This window comes from Myotis lucifugus, unplaced genomic scaffold, assembly GCF_000147115.1.
Source record: "Myotis lucifugus unplaced genomic scaffold, Myoluc2.0 scaffold_373, whole genome shotgun sequence".
NCBI classification, from domain to species: Eukaryota; Metazoa; Chordata; class Mammalia; order Chiroptera; family Vespertilionidae; genus Myotis; species Myotis lucifugus.
In genome coordinates, this window is record NW_005871421.1 from 826,104 (window position 1) to 841,436 (window position 15,333).

The following is a 15,333-nucleotide window of genomic DNA, read 5'->3' on the forward strand; positions in this document are numbered from 1 at the left end:
AGCGTCTTTGTTGAAATTCCTAGGTATGTGACATTACTAAGGTCTGCAAGTTTCCTGTTCTGCTTTGTACTGTGTGAAAGGTCTGATATGACCTGCAGTGATAAAATCAGTAACTGTATAGTTAACTGGTCATCACTGCTCAAGTCCCAGTTACTATGAAGACTACCCAAATGGCATCATCATAATCTTGAAGCAGCATATTTCTGACCTTCCTGAACAGTTCACCCACTATGAGCTTTATAAAAAACCTTATTTGATGTTAAGTTGGGGCAGAGAGGAGAAAAGTATCTTTAATTTATAAAATTGAGTTCAATAAGGAATCTGGGGCATATACTCAAACCTACTTCTCCATGCAGCTCAAGATTCATTTCCTGTATAGTGCACCCAGTCCATTGCTTTATCTTAGAATCTATCCTGTAATAACCTGTTTACTTTGTTCTACAAACTGCCCCCACAGGGTTAGATTTGACATCTCTCCACTTCTTAAAGATAGATAATATGTGTGCATACCTGTTAATTTTATTCTCCAGGGTTGGGAGCTTTACTTTTTAAGCCAGCGATTTTCAATACATAAGCTCAAGACTTCTTAAAACATGTAATACCTGACTATTTAATCAGTGGCACTGACCTCTTTTCCCTTAAATCAGCGGTAGCCAACCTGTGATCTAAGGGAAAAGACCACTAGTAGTCTATAAGGTCCAGAAGGTTGGCGACCGCTGGTTTAAGGAAACTTTTGGAACAGCAGTCGCCAATTGGGTGGTCCACGGACCACAGGTGGTCCATGAGGTCCGAAAGGTTGGCAACCGCTGCTTTAGATTGTCAAATAAAATAAAAAATGATAACAGCCAGCACAATGATAGCTGTCCAAGGTGAATGAATCAAAATTATACCTTTATTTTTTTTCCAGATGGACAAAAAATACATTTTTTGGTGTGCCACAGAATTTTAGTAATTAGTTTATGTGTGCCATGAGCTGAAAATCGCTGCCTTAAGTAAATCACTCCCTTCATCTTTCCACTAGTTATGGGCATTTAATCCTCTTGAACAACCAGCTTTACCTTGAGTCCTCTGGCTTTTTCCTATACCTACACATTTTGAGCTCCATGATCCATTTGGCTTTACTTGAGAATATTGTGATGCTTGCCAGCTTGGGCTCTAGGTGTTTGAGATTGCTGTTGTATTAAAGGGTGATTTATAATGCCCTTTTTGTTCTGAGTATTCCCCAGTGTGCCCCAGACATTGGGCAGAAGGTATGTAACTTGCCTAGGGTTATTAGATAGGAAATCACTCTTAGGTTGACGTGTAGTTTACATATGCCCTCTAGTACACTCTTTTAGTTTCTTCACTAAGCAGAGTGGGATGCCCTCAGGTCTTACAGCTTGTTGAATTGATGCTGCTTTTGCCTCAATTTTGAATGGTTTTTAACTTGGACCTTGGCAGTAACTCCCAGATTCAAACATACTTTTGACTTTTTACCCCAGAGAGCTAATTGAAACCTTTCCCTTTTTCCTGCCTTCTACATACAGTTTGTGACATGGAATTAACCTTCTCTGAGGAATGCTAACGTTAACATCAATGGAAATGCAATTCTTTGCCTACTTTCATGAAAGAAAATTTACAATTTAATTTAAAGAAAAGCCCCAGTCTGGGATTGCTTGACCTTCCTAGTTATTCTCTGGCCTTCAAGCTTTTTTCACTTTTATAGAGTATTGTGATATTGTAGATGGGTACAAGTAAGTAAACTTACCAAAGTCATGTACCAGACTTTGTAGAGATGTTCTTTGAGGTTTTAAGTGGGAAAGGCTTTTTGAGCTTTGCTATAAAGCCCGTGTATTGTGCTCTCTTTCAGGTGGGATGTGTGTGGGCTGAAATTCCAAGCTGCGGTTGTGCATGAGAATACGCCCTTCATGGTACCCCGTCTCCGGGAAGTTCTCGGCTCTGTGCGTTCAGTCCCTCAGGAATCGTGGACCTTAATTTACCTTGCTAAGTTCAGACCACCTCTTCTTTTCCTTTTTCCTGCCCATCTTCCTGTTCTTCCTGTCCTTCAGTACTTCTGTAGCTTCCCATTCATGTTCTGTTCCTAGCAGGCCCCGTTGTGTGCAGAAACTGGTGGGGCTATGCCATCTCCTCACCTCCTGTTTCCAGTGGGTGTTGGATTTGGGAATGACCCTGGTGAGAGTGTCACTGCTTCTGAGTCTTTGGCCCAAAGGCTTGTGGCAGGTGGACACAAAGAGTTGGATCACTTTTTTTTTCTTTCCAGTGAAATAAATGGTTTTTCAACTTAGGAATATGTGTGCTTTGAGAGAGTTCTTGTTTGGCCTTTTGTCTGAGTTATTTGTCCCTGGAAAAGAGAGAGGAGGATGTAGTTTGACATTCAGCTCTGGGAGGACATCACTGTTTATTTTCTTTATTGTAGATAGACTTAACAGTGCCAAAGGTAAAAGGGTTAATACAGAAGAACCCAGGCAGGCAGTCTTATTCCAGTAAAGACTTCCTTTCATTGGTCCACCTTTGAAATTGTAAAACTAATTGCTTACTAGTAGTTTTGAGATGTAGGTTTTTTCCTGCTTGAGAAATAGTCATCTCCCACCCCTTACTGTTACCATTCCAACTTCCCAATCAATACATTTAGTTGGACTTATTTCCAAGGAAGATGTCTTAAGAAAAGGACAGTTTTGAGGGAACATTCACGTTTTATGTCATTGGGGGGGCGGGGGGGGGGGGAATTATGGCTTCAACAGCATTCTACTACTTCTAGGCCAGTAAGTAACACTTTTTAATACCTTTCACCATCTATTTGTATAGCTGACAAAAATCTCACTAATACCTCATTACTTGTACTTACAGCCTTTAGAATGATTGGCATAGAAAAAGGACCTCGCATTGAGTTTTAGATTATTTAACAATAGGATGGATTGGTGAGTGCAGGGAAGAGCCACTTCTTAGTTCTGTGCTCCTAGGAAAACAGACTGTCTTCCAGATTTTATTTTTGTCTATACTTTCTTGCTCCAGTTTTAACATTTAGTAGGGCAGTATCTAATTAGGGCATTTCCCAGAATCGTTCCACAAATAGCACCTACTGTTTTCTAAGCATTATGCTTTTAGGAAAAGTGGTTATGGTGAAGGGAAATAAGAAAAAGCTGTTTTTAGTTGGGTGATTTTTCAGGATTTTTTTTACTAAATGCTTCTACCCTGACTGATTCTTTCTAGTTCATAGATGGCCTAGATGGGAATACCTCTATATTAATATAACTTGTAATTTATTGAATATTTGCTCTATGTGAAACTTTGTGATAGGTGATCCATGTGTCTAATGCATTTTTCTGTTAGTTAAAATCTTCTATTCTACCCTCAGGATACAAATAATTGCTGAAGCTGGAAGCTGTTTTTGATGAGAGGTGAAATGATTAAGACAACAGTTCCAGGAAAACTGTTGGAGTGAAGAGGATTGGAGGTGGGAATAGTTACTCCTATGGGTCGGAAGTGGTCAATGACTAAGATTATGACTAATATCTAAGCTGGGTACTTTGCTTGTATTTGTCTTTTTATCTTAACCTAGTTGGGTTGGTTTTCCACCACTTTGGAGGGTTGTGTCGCTTTGTTCCCTTTTTCTCTTAAAATACAGACCTGTCACAAATCTAAACTTTTATTGATATACTCCTTGGTCTTATGGGTGGGATTAGCAAGTTTTAAAAGATGGAGACTAACAGTATTCATTGATTCAACAAATAGTGTGACACTGTATAAGGCAGGGGTCCTCAAACTTTTAAACAGGGGGCCAGTTCACTGTCCCTCAGACCGTTGGAGGGCCGGACTATAGTTAAAAAAAAACTAGTCGGCTGCTAAGCAACAGGCAGCGGCGGCAAAAACACCCGGCGGGCCGGATAAATGTTTTTGGCGGGCCGCATGTGGCCCGCTGGCCGCAGTTTGAGGACCCCTGGTATAAGGTGTAAAGTGCTCTGGATGCCTACTGTTCTAGAGCTTACTTTTTAAAAAAATATTTTTTTTTATTGATTTCACAGGTAGAAACATCAATGATGAGAGAGAATCATTGATTGGCTGTCTCCAGCACGCCCCACACTGGGGGTCAAGCCTGAAACTCAGGCATGTGCCCCTGACCAGAATTGGACCCGGGACTCTTCAGTTCACAGGCTGACACTATCCATTGAGCCAAACCAGCCAGGGCATCAGGCATATTTTTTTGCATCTGGTTGTGGTGCAGCCAGTTGGTGGGCAAGGTTTCCAGCTCGAATGTTGCTAAGGTTGTTCTCTCAGGAGGCGGCCCACCATGAGGCTATCCTCGGACAATGATGGCACACCCTGGCAGGACCATCTTGAATATTGCCCTGCTGCACAGTGCGACTGTGGGCCCCTTGGGGGAGCTGCAGCTGTGGGCAGAGGAGGCCATATGTAGAGATGAAAAGACAGTGAGTAAGGTGGAAGGTCAGTTAGGTGTCAACGTGGGTGTTGGTGAGAGGCTGCTGCAGCGAAGCGTGGGCGACAAACTGGACTCTGGGCAGGTCAGACATGTTGGGTGCTCAAAGGAGCAGCAGACTGGGCCATTTCTTCACTCCTTTTTGTAGCAAAACTCAAAAGCTTTTTCTCTGGTTTCTGTTTCCAATTATTGCCTTCCATTTTCTATTCAACCTTCTTTAATCTGACTTATACAACCCTGCCAATCCGCAGAAACATTGCTAGTGATTTCATGTTGCTAAGTAATATGGTCAGGTTTTGTTTTTATAAACTTCAAAGATCTTGCTCATTATATTGTGGTGGTTTCTCTGGGTTTTTAAAAAGTTGTTACTTATTTTAGAGGAAGGGAGATAGGATTGGGAGAGCTAGAGCAATATATAGGTGTGCAGATTACTGTAATAAATAGGGTGGCCAAGCCTCATTGAGAAATAGAGGTTTGAGCAGACTTGAATGAGATGAGAGCCAAATCGACTTCTAGAATTCCAGATAGAACAGTTTTAGCAAGGGCCCCAAGGTTCCAGATTGTAGGTGACCTATTCTGATAGGACACCAGGGGCAAGAGTGGAGTGATGAGGAGAGAGTAGTAGAAGAGCAGGTTGGATAGTTAAACAGTGATCATCTAGGGCAGTGATGGTGAACCTATGACACGCGTGTCGGAGGTGACACGCGAACTCATTTTTTTGGTTGATTTTTCTTTGTTAAATGGCATTTAAATATATAAAATATCAAAAATATAAATCTTTGTTTTACTATGGTTGCAAATATCAAAAAATTTCTATATGTGACATGGCATCAGAGATAAGTTAGGGTTTTTCAAAATGCTGACTCGCTGAGCTCAAAAGGTTTGTCGACCACTGATCTAGGGCTTTTTTGGCCTTTATTCTGAGTGAAATAGCCTTGCATTGTTTTTAACCAGAGGAGTATTATGTGATGTGCTTTTTTTAAAAATATATTTTATTGATTTTTTAGAGAGGAAGGGAGAGGGATAGAGAGTTAGAAACATCGATGAGCAAGAAACATCGACCAGCTGCCTCCCTGACACCCCCACTGGGGATGTGCCCGCAGCCAAGGTACATGCCCTTGACTGGAATCGAACCTGGGACCCTTCAGTCCGAAGGCCAACGCTCTATCCATTGAGCCAAAACGGTTAGGGTGTGATGTACTTTTTAAAAAATGGCTTTATTGTCATTTTTCATAAATCACACAATTTTTAAGAATGTAATTTGACATATTTTGATTGTGTAACCATCACCCCAGTCAGGATATAGAACATTTTTGTCACCTGTGCTGCTTTGCACATAACCCCCTCAGTCCCTGGTCAATTCTTAGTCTTCATCTACCTGTTTATATCTTTGGTATTAGTATCTTGACATAGGTGATTACTATGTTCCTTAACACTTAATTCATTTGACTTCCAGGACACGATCCTCTTGGTTTTCCTACCTTCTCAATTTTCTCTGCTGATTCCTCTCTGACCTCTTGATATTGGACGCTCTATGTTTTAGATTTTGGTCTCTGGTGATCCTGTGGATTCACATGCCATTCTGTATACAAAAATTCCCAATTTATATCACCAGTTCACATCTCCCAAACTCCAGTCTCATATCCTACTTCCCATTTGATATTTTGCTTGGGTGTCTGATATTTCAAACACCACTTGTATAAAACGGAACTTCTGGTCGTCGTGGTTGAGTATTGACCTATGAACCTGGAGGTCACAGTTCGATTCCCTGTGAGGGTACATGCCCTGGTTGCTGGCTCAATTCCAGAGTGGGTTGTGCAGGATGCAGTCAGTCAGTGATTCTCATCATTGATGTTTCTAGCTCGCTCTCTCTCTCCCTTCCTCTCTGAAATCAATTTTAAAAAATTGAATTTGTCAGGGTGACATTGGTTAATGAAACTATACAGTTTTCAGGGGTACAATCCCATAAGGCAATATATATATATTTTATATTGTGTTCACAACCCCAAGTCAAGTCTTTGATCACCATTTATTCCCTCTTTACCTTCTCCTATCTCGCTCCCCCCTGCCCCCCCTTACCCCTAGGTTTTTCATTTAGACTAAAGATCAGAGTCTATGGACAAGCCTTTATTTAAAGCCCTTTGTGATCTGCCGCCTCCTCTTAGCTCTATGAATTTATTCTACTCTCCTTTGCTCGCTAAGCTTCAGCCATACTATACTGGACGGACTTTTTGTAGATCTATTGAAGACACGCCAGGCCTCTCCTCCCTTAGCATTTGCACCAGCTAATCCTCTCCAGATTATCCAACAGTAGGTTTGAGTTTTTAAGGTGAAAAAAAAAATTTGAACACGTTTTCGGGGCAATAAAAATGAATCTGGTTCTATGCTCTTTTCCATGTTCTTCTTTAGGTGGTATCTTCAATTCCCTTGGCTTTACTGTCTAGATTACGAATATTTCCAAATGTGTGTCTCCAGCCCAAAACTTTCTTCTCTGCTTAAACAAGCTGTATCTGGCCAAGAGGCCATGAAAGCTTGATACTTGAATCTGTACCCACGGTTCCTTTTTTTTTTAAAGTGTTTTTACTGATTTTTTTAAAGAGAGAAAGGGAGAGGGATAGAGTTAGAAACATCGATGAGAGAGAAACATCGATCAGCTGCCTCCTGCACACTCCCTTACTGGGGATGTGCCCACAACTAAGGTACGTGCCCTTGACTGGAATCGAACCTGGGACCCTTGAGTCCACAGGCTGACACTCTATCCACTGAGCTAAACAGGTTAGGGCCCATGGTTCCTTCTAATTTGGAAACCCCCTGATCTGTCCAGACAGGTATTTATTTAGAGTTTCTCTTTGAGAACAGTGGTCATCAGTAAATGCTACTGGTTGTCAAGAGGAAAGGGTCAAAAGAGAAGAGAAAAACTTGATTATATAAGAAGTGACAGTGAAGACCTCTTATATAATGTTACAGACATTGGTTAGGTTTTTTTATGTGCTAGAAACTGGATCTCTGCAATTTTCACATCAAATCACCCCACCCCTTCCTTTCATTTCCCTAGGACCTATGGATTGTAGGCCAGTGATGCTGCTGAACATCCTGCAGGATAAGCTCACCTGCCCCCACAAAGTTAGCCAGTCCCAAGTGTCAGTAGTACCAAGGCTTCTAGGTTATTTTATCAATCCCTTGGCTTTGTATACCATCTGAAGTAGTGCTGCCCAACATGATAGTCATAGCCACATACTGTGCTATGAGTGTAAAATACCTAAGGGATTTGAAGAACATAGTATGAAAAAGAATGTAAAATACTCATTTTTAAAATGATTATATGTTGAAATGATGTTTTGGAAATAGTCAAATAAAATACATTATTAAAAAGCATAGTTAATTTTACCTGTTTCTTTTTACTTTGCTAAATTGGCTATTAGAGCTTTTCAAATTACATATGTGGCTTGCATTTGAGGCTCACAGTATATTTTTATTGGTTAATGCTGATATGGATGGGGAAAGCTCAAATTTACATTCTTGTCCCAAACCTCTCCAAAGTTCACAGATCCAAAGACCTATAGTAAGTCCTCACTTAATGTAATTGATAGTTTATAATGAAACCAGTTTTATCATGTGCTGATAGTAAATAGTTAAGTTCTTACAGCATTCTCTTTAATGTTAAAACAACTTTGAATGAGGATCTGCCGTACTTGAGATTTTCCTGGGTTGTCTTAATATATCTCAAACCTGTTGTCTGGAATAAAACTCCTGAATCTCTCCCCACTCCAAAATAATTTCTCCATTTGTTTAAATGGTATTACCATCTATGTAGGTGCTTCCCTGTAGTTATCCTTGATTCTTCCTTGTTTCTCATTCCCCCTCAACCATTCTTTAGCATGTATCAAATGTTGCCACTTCTGTTCATGTCTTTGCCACAATATAGTCAAGACCATACAGTCATCCTGTAGGACTACTACAGTGACTGCCTCTTGGCATCTCATTTCCTTCTTCCTTTTTTCCCTCTCTTCAATTTAATCTCGTTGTTGAGATGATATTAACTGTAAATCAGATAGTCACCTCCATAACTTAGAACCTTTCAGTAATACATACCATACCCTATTGTACTTAAAAAGCCAATTCCCTATCTTGGTCATAATGTGGTCTCTACCCCACACTTGTGTCATATCAGGTCCTTAACCACTTCTAACCATACTAACCCTCCTTTCAGATTCTCAAACTCCTGCTTCAATGCCTTTCAACCTGGGAGAACCTTCTACTAGATCACTTTAGGGCTAATTTATCCTTCTTAGCTTCAGGATCAAGCATCAGAGGGCCCTTTCTGATAATCTGTAAGAAGATGCTCTTTTCCATTTCCCCCACCACTACACCCAGTTTGTCTGCTTTGTAGTAGTTTTCTCAATTTTATTTTTTTGCTTTTTTATTAGCTAACTAGAGGCCCAGTGCACAACATCCCTCAGCCTGGCTTGCGCCCTCTCACAGTCCAGGACCCCTTGGGGGATGTCCGACTGATGGCTTAGGCCTGATTCCCACCATAGGGGAGCAGCGGGCCTAAGCCAGCAGACAGACATCCTTAGTGCTGCCATGGAGGCAGGAGAGGCTCCTGCCACCGCCGCTGTGCTCGCTAGCCGTGAGCCTGGCTTCTGGCTGAGTGGCACTCCCACAGGGGCAGCACACTGACCACCAGGGGGCAGCTCTTGCATTGAGCTTCTGCCCCCTGGTGGTCAGTGAAGTGTCATAGCAACCGATCGTTCTGCCATTTGGTCAATTTGCATATTAGCCTTTTATATAGGATACTTTCCTTAGGGGTCAGAAATTAATTGCTCCAGTGCCTAACACAAAACAGGCATTTGATGATGTATATATGGAAGCTGCCATTGAATGGTGTGCTCTTCTTGGTAATATATTATCCTCTGCCTTATCCATTCAGGCTTAGTACACTGTCAATAGTCATTCCAGAAACACTGCCAGCATAGGACCAGGTCGTGGGGTAGGATTTGTGGGTGGCTGCTGTTAGGGCTGGAGTCTTGCCCCATCGTGTAGTCTTCAGCAATCAGGTGGTGGAACTGTTTAATAACCTAGCAGGGCTCTTAGAGATTTGGTGATCCTAAATGCAGAGCTCGAGCATGTTTGTCTCTAGGTCCCACAGCTGGGCAAGAAATGGAAAGGGGGAGATGGGATCTGTTGATAGCTCTCCTCCATCTCCCTGCACAGATAGTCACTATTGTTTTCACAGTACCCTGTCCTTGTCCCTACCTAGCATTTATCAGATGTAATTAGGGTTTGCTTTTCTACTAGGAACCATATGTCTTGTTCACCACCCAAATCCTGGCTCATAGTAGGAATTCAAATTAATTCAGGAGCTTTTAGTGTGAGGGGCCTCAGTGGACTCTGAAATGGTCAATGTACTCACAACATGCAATTTTTCATGTAAGAACTGGGGTTTAGAAATTAACACATTTGTTCCTACTCAGCAGTCTTACATTGGATAAAAGCTAACCCTTTTCCCAGTGTTACCTATTCTAGGAATGAAAGGATTTTCTAAGGGAAAAAGAATTTATGATTCATCAAGGCTATTTTCCTCATATAAGGAACCTATTCTATCTAAACCAGCGGTCACCAACCTTTCAGACCTCATGGACAACCAGTGGTCCGAGGACCACCAGTTGGTGACTGCTGATCTAAACTGCTGTCCAATACAGTAGCCACTAGCCACATTCGGTTAATTGTAAGATTTAAAAATTGTTAAGACATTATCAACTTCTCAGCTTCATTAGCCACATTTTAAGTCGTCAATACCACATGTGGCTAATTGTCAAAAAAGTTTAAAGCTCAGTTTCTCAAGCCACATTTTAAATACTACAAATTGGTATCTACAAATTGGACCTCACAGATATAAAACACTTCCAACATTACCCAATGTCTTACTGGACAGTTGATGTAGCACTGTTTTTGCAGAATCCACTGTTAAGTTAGCACAGAGGAGAACCGGAGATTTTGGTGAGGCCAGCAAACCTGTATATATTTATTTGCTTTGCAGGGTATGTTGTAGGTCAATCACAAGGAAATTCCAGTATCTCTGCTTAATTCTTTGTGTACTTCACTACTAATTGGAGTATATGCACTGACAGGTTAACCTCTCTAGATTGTTGTATCCTACCCCCAAAAAGCAGGGGAAAATTTTGTTTCACCTATGTCAGGATTATTTTAAGTAAGGATAAAATATGTGGGGGAAATGCTATATAATTATAATCACAGGTAATGAGAAACATTGATGCCAGAGTGGAACATTAATTGGTTGCCTCCTGCATGTTCCCACCTGGGGAACCAGCCCATTACCCATGCTCATGTCCTGATCAGGAATTGAACCAGCAATCTTTTGGTGCATAGGAAGGTGCCCAACCAACTAAGCCACAGCAGCCAGGGCAGGGCAGTGAGAATTTACATGTCAACATCCATATAGGATACAATAAAGCTTAAGTAGGGTTGAATCTGTCATTAAGTTTATTTATGGGGATCTAAGTAATGGTAATAAAAATGTCTATAAATCTTTTTGTAAAAAGATCTAGAGGACACATTTCATTGCAGAATATTGTCACTGTCAGTCAATATCCTCATTTTTCTGCTCAAAATATTAGGACATTTCTCTTCTTTTGACCTATCACAACTATCTTATTCATTTTAGCTAAAGTTTAATCCTAGCAGAATATTAACACCATGGGAAGAGAACTCTTAAAATAGTTTGTAAGTGAATTTAAACAAACATACACTCTGAAGTCAAATGAAATCAACCTGAAAGGTCCTTGGTCATACTCTGGCTCATCCTTTTCCCAATGCAGGGTTCTCCCTGTGCAGCTTACTTCTGTTACTACTGACCTGGGTTTGTGGAAAGTGTAGCTCTGGTTTTTAGAGAGGAGGAGCATATTTAACAATGTCTAAAAATGCTAGTTAGCTAACTTCTCTCCATCCTCTGCTGAGGCTACAATACTTCACTAAATACTTCTACAATCTAAATTTGAATTCATTTGAATTTTGTAGTTGGAGCACAACTGAGAAAGAATCAGAAGATAATTGTTGTAAATAACATTCACACAAACACAAAAAGATATTTAAGTGTTAGAAACGTTTATTTGTCAAAATATTTTTAAAAAATGGGAGGAGTGGAGCAAAACAAGGCTAAATTTCAGCAAATGCTGTACCACGATCACATGTCAGACATAAAAAAAAACAAAACAACAAACAAAACACCCCCCAACCCCACCCCAGTGGTCCTAGCAATTTCAGAGGATTAGCTTCAATGTTAAATCCAGAGCTAACAGAAGAGGAAAAGGTTGCTTGCCACTAAATGGTCATTTTAAAGGCTAAGGAGATGTTTCAGGTAGACAGGAGGAAGGATTCAACTCCTATGGAAACCAAGATAAGAGGGGTTCCACTGTATTGGAAAAAGGGGATGCCAGCATAATCCTTACCTAGTGCTGCTCAAAGGCTGAGAATATAAGGAATAGAATGAAAGGCTACAGACCCTCATATTAGGAGGAAAGAAAAGTCAACTTAGAAGAATTAAATTAAGAAAGAAAACATAGTTGGTCACAAACTCCTTTGTTTACTGAAACATGAAGCAATGGAAACATCCCGGCAAAGGGGACCGCGTGAAGCAAGTTCTCATATATGACCGCAGCCCGAGGGTTCAGTCCACAATTATCCTACCTGAAAGAGAGCACAACACAAGAGGCTTATACAATGCCTGGAGAGCAGCTTGGCTCCGAGTACAAGGGCCCTGGTCCTGTCCTGTATTCCAGGGGGAAAAGAACAAAGAACAAAACAAAACCAAGTCAGACTGTATCAAATCTACCCCATGTAATTACCCAGGACTCTTATGACTATATATAGGAATCTACTTATAGCTATAATAGAACTAGAAGCAATCTATTTGGAAGACTGCTGTGTTGATGATAAATACATATTTCTCATGTTCTTACCCATTTTTTAGGCAAGACAACTTCTGTAATACACGGCTATTCTTACTATACCAAAGGGCATACAGACATCAAAGACTGTAATTTAATTTTTGGGTCCAGGAAAAGCAGAAGATGCTAAGATCTCAAATATGGCCAACTGCTCTATTTATTCTAAATTTGTTTCATCTTAATCTTTCACAGTTAAGTTTTCAAAAGGAACAATCACAAAGGGTATCAAGGAGTGTTTATTTAACCTCCAACATTACCTACAGGTCAGTCAGATTTAGAACCATAATTCTAGTAGTTCCCCTAATTGACCACATCTCCCTTATCAAATCAAAAGAAGAAATCCTAAAATTCTCTAATTCTTCTATTGATGATGGAAGCTCCAGACACCAATGGCTGGGGGGAAAAAAAGTTAACTCACACCAAGCTCCTCTACTTATTACAGACAAAGGGCCAAATCTTGGTCTTGATCTGTGCCAATGGACTTCAAAAGCTGTGACGTTGTTGAATCAGTTCTGCTAGAGTGAGACCCGAAATTGGATCCCCAACAGTTCTGGAGTATTTCATCCTGGCAGCCTCATTACCATCAGGCTCCTGGGACTGCAACCAACTCAGGGTTATTCAGTCCATTTGAGGTTCACACCTGGAAGGTAAGTTTCTTTAAAAGTCATCGTTAAAAAGAGGTTAGTTGAACAACCACTGCTTGAACTCAAAATTCACTTTAAAATAACTAGGCAATATCCTTTAAAGATCACATATACTAACTTAATATTTAACTTTGAAACATTCAAGAGAAAGAAGTTATCTGACAGATAATACCACCTTATTTTAGAGGCATATCCCATTTCATGGCAGATTCAGCTGTATTAAAAGTAAAAAGTAATGGCAAACTACACAAGTTGTAAGGTTATCAACTTCATGCACATGAACACAGTACTGCCCAGTGGTCTCAGGAGATCCCAGTCTTGTCATGGTCTCATGGTCATAAGGGTATCACTTGCCATAAGTTCATGCCAAATTTGCTTCTCACTATGAAAAAGGGCAGTTCCTACTGCTTTGTTTTCTTCTACATGACAAAACATGTACCCAAGGGATAAGTTAGGAACCCTGGAAACTCAGTGGTAACTAAGTTTAACTTTGCTACTAGGCCTCCCATTCAAGTGATTCTCAATTTCAAGGTACAAGGAAAACCAGAATAGAAAGTTGTCATGATACCCTTTCTACTTGAAGAGACTTATCAATCTAATTACTCTTGCCCTTCTAACATCTTTGCATACATTTTCTGAAGTAGGAAAAATTAAATCCCCAGGGTCACCAGTGGGATTTTATATACATCAAAAATTACCCTGTTTATCTAGTTCCTTAAATGTTCCTCTCAAACCAAACCAAACCAAACCAAACCATACAAAACTTGCTGGGAAAAAAGGGAAGCATCAGGCTGAACATGAAAGTATCACTGACTATGCAGAGATACAGCTTACGGTGCCCATGTACAATGAGATGCTCCAGATCAGCGGTCGCCAACCAGTGGTCTGTAGGTCCAAAAGGTTGGCGACTGCTGCTCCAGATTACTAATAAGGGACTTCATGGGACAGTGGCATCAAAACACTCTGATTTCAAGCAAGTGTCTTATAACTAAACACCTAAAATTTTATAAACTTTATTTGGCTTATAGCTATATATTAGAAGAGGTTCCTCTGATAAAGGTTAATAACCCAAGTAGTATTTTTATTAGCCAATTGGAAGTCTATAAAGGTGTAGTTAAAATTCTCACTGTGACATGCATTATTAACTCCTGAACCTGTACTCTTCAGCTTATACCACAGTGACTTTAGTGGAAAGATAATGGGTTTAGGAATCAGCCAGGCCTGAGTTTGAATTCTGGCTCTACTTCTCAGTTACCAGATGACTTCAGGCAAAGTACTTAGCCTGAGGCTTAGCTCCCTTCTCTGTATAACAGAACATATCTTAAAGGCTTACTGTGTAGGTGAAATGATATGATATATACAGAGGGCACTTAACAAATGTTAGCTCTCTTAACTATGTTTCTGTAACCCAGATTAGCTTACACTTAATTAAATAACAGCATTCTCACTAACAAACTCAGTTTCTTCTAACAAGTAATTTATACTTTTTGGATACTAATGTCCTGACAGCAAACAGGTGGCTTTAGCTTCCCCTCTACAGCATGGGTCTCTTTCAAGGGAACTAAATGGGATCTTTTAACCACACCTACCCCACTCTCACCTCCAGTTTTTAAAAGGCTGAATACCGCGCTCGGTCCACATACTGCTCCCGTTCATACCGGGCCATGTCATACAGAGAATTCCGTGCAGCTGCTGAAGCCTGAGACAGCTCACTGTCTGGCCCATAACCGTAGCCCTCTCCAACTGTGGGGAGCACAGCTGCAGCACGACGAATGGGGCTCCTGTCCCTTCCATAATAGGAGGAAGTGGTGGCAGCAGCAGCACCTGAGTTCGGCAACAGGTGTCTGTCGTACGGATCAACAGAAGAGTTGAGGTGACTGGTCACAGCTGTGTTCTGGACTTGAGGCAGATGGGACATGGTCTGTTCTGCGTAGTTGTATGCAGAAGCTGCTGCTGCTGCTGCCACTGCCTCATAAGAGCGAACCCGGTAACGCTTATAGTAGTCGAGTGCTCCATATGCATCGTTGTAATACATGGATTCCCCATAGCCCATGGTGTAAGGCGTGCGCACGGCTCCGTATTGTTCATTATACTGCTCAGTAAAGTCTGCTACGCGACCCGTACGATCTACTGGGCACTCTTTAGACCAGTGCCCCTCCTTCCCACACCGATAGCAGCCACTCTGGTCTCCCATCCCAGGGGCAGTCCGAAGGCGGCTTGTAGACAATTGCACGTGCATTCTTTTGCCTTGAGAAAATAGATATAAGATTTATTATAACTCACTCAG

General features: G+C 40.9%; 2 protein-coding genes across 13 annotated transcripts in view; one reads left to right on the forward strand and one right to left on the reverse strand.

Annotated features, from left to right (window-relative positions):
- LOC102441663 (RNA-binding protein 4) overlaps positions 1–7,777 on the forward strand; it is a 13,991-nt gene extending 6,214 nt beyond the window's left edge. For 2 of the 6 annotated variants that reach the window (XM_006101619.3, XM_006101622.3), the window contains one exon: positions 1,850–2,285. Coding sequence is in view for 3 of the 6 variants with exons in the window: in XM_006101622.3 (XP_006101684.1) it covers positions 1,850–1,869 (20 nt within the window). In the remaining 3 variants the exon portion in view is untranslated. Of the gene's footprint in view, positions 1–1,849; positions 2,286–3,355; positions 3,775–7,490 lie in introns of those variants that run through there. The other 4 variants (XR_002832336.1, XM_014466984.2, XM_023765050.1 and 1 more) reach the window with 4 other exon arrangements.
- A 3,766-nt stretch (positions 7,778–11,543) lies between these two features.
- The window catches only part of RBM4B (RNA binding motif protein 4B), a 10,988-nt gene continuing 7,198 nt past the window's right edge, over positions 11,544–15,333 (reverse strand). For 2 of the 7 annotated variants that reach the window (XM_006101614.3, XM_023765053.1), the window contains exons 3-4: positions 14,647–15,293; positions 11,544–13,042 (exon numbers count right to left, since the gene is read on the reverse strand). In XM_006101614.3, coding sequence (XP_006101676.1) covers positions 14,656–15,293 — 638 coding nt within the window. In that variant the 3' untranslated portion in view covers positions 11,544–13,042; positions 14,647–14,655. Of the gene's footprint in view, positions 13,058–14,646; positions 15,294–15,333 lie in introns of those variants that run through there. The other 5 variants (XR_002832338.1, XR_002832337.1, XM_023765052.1 and 2 more) reach the window with 5 other exon arrangements.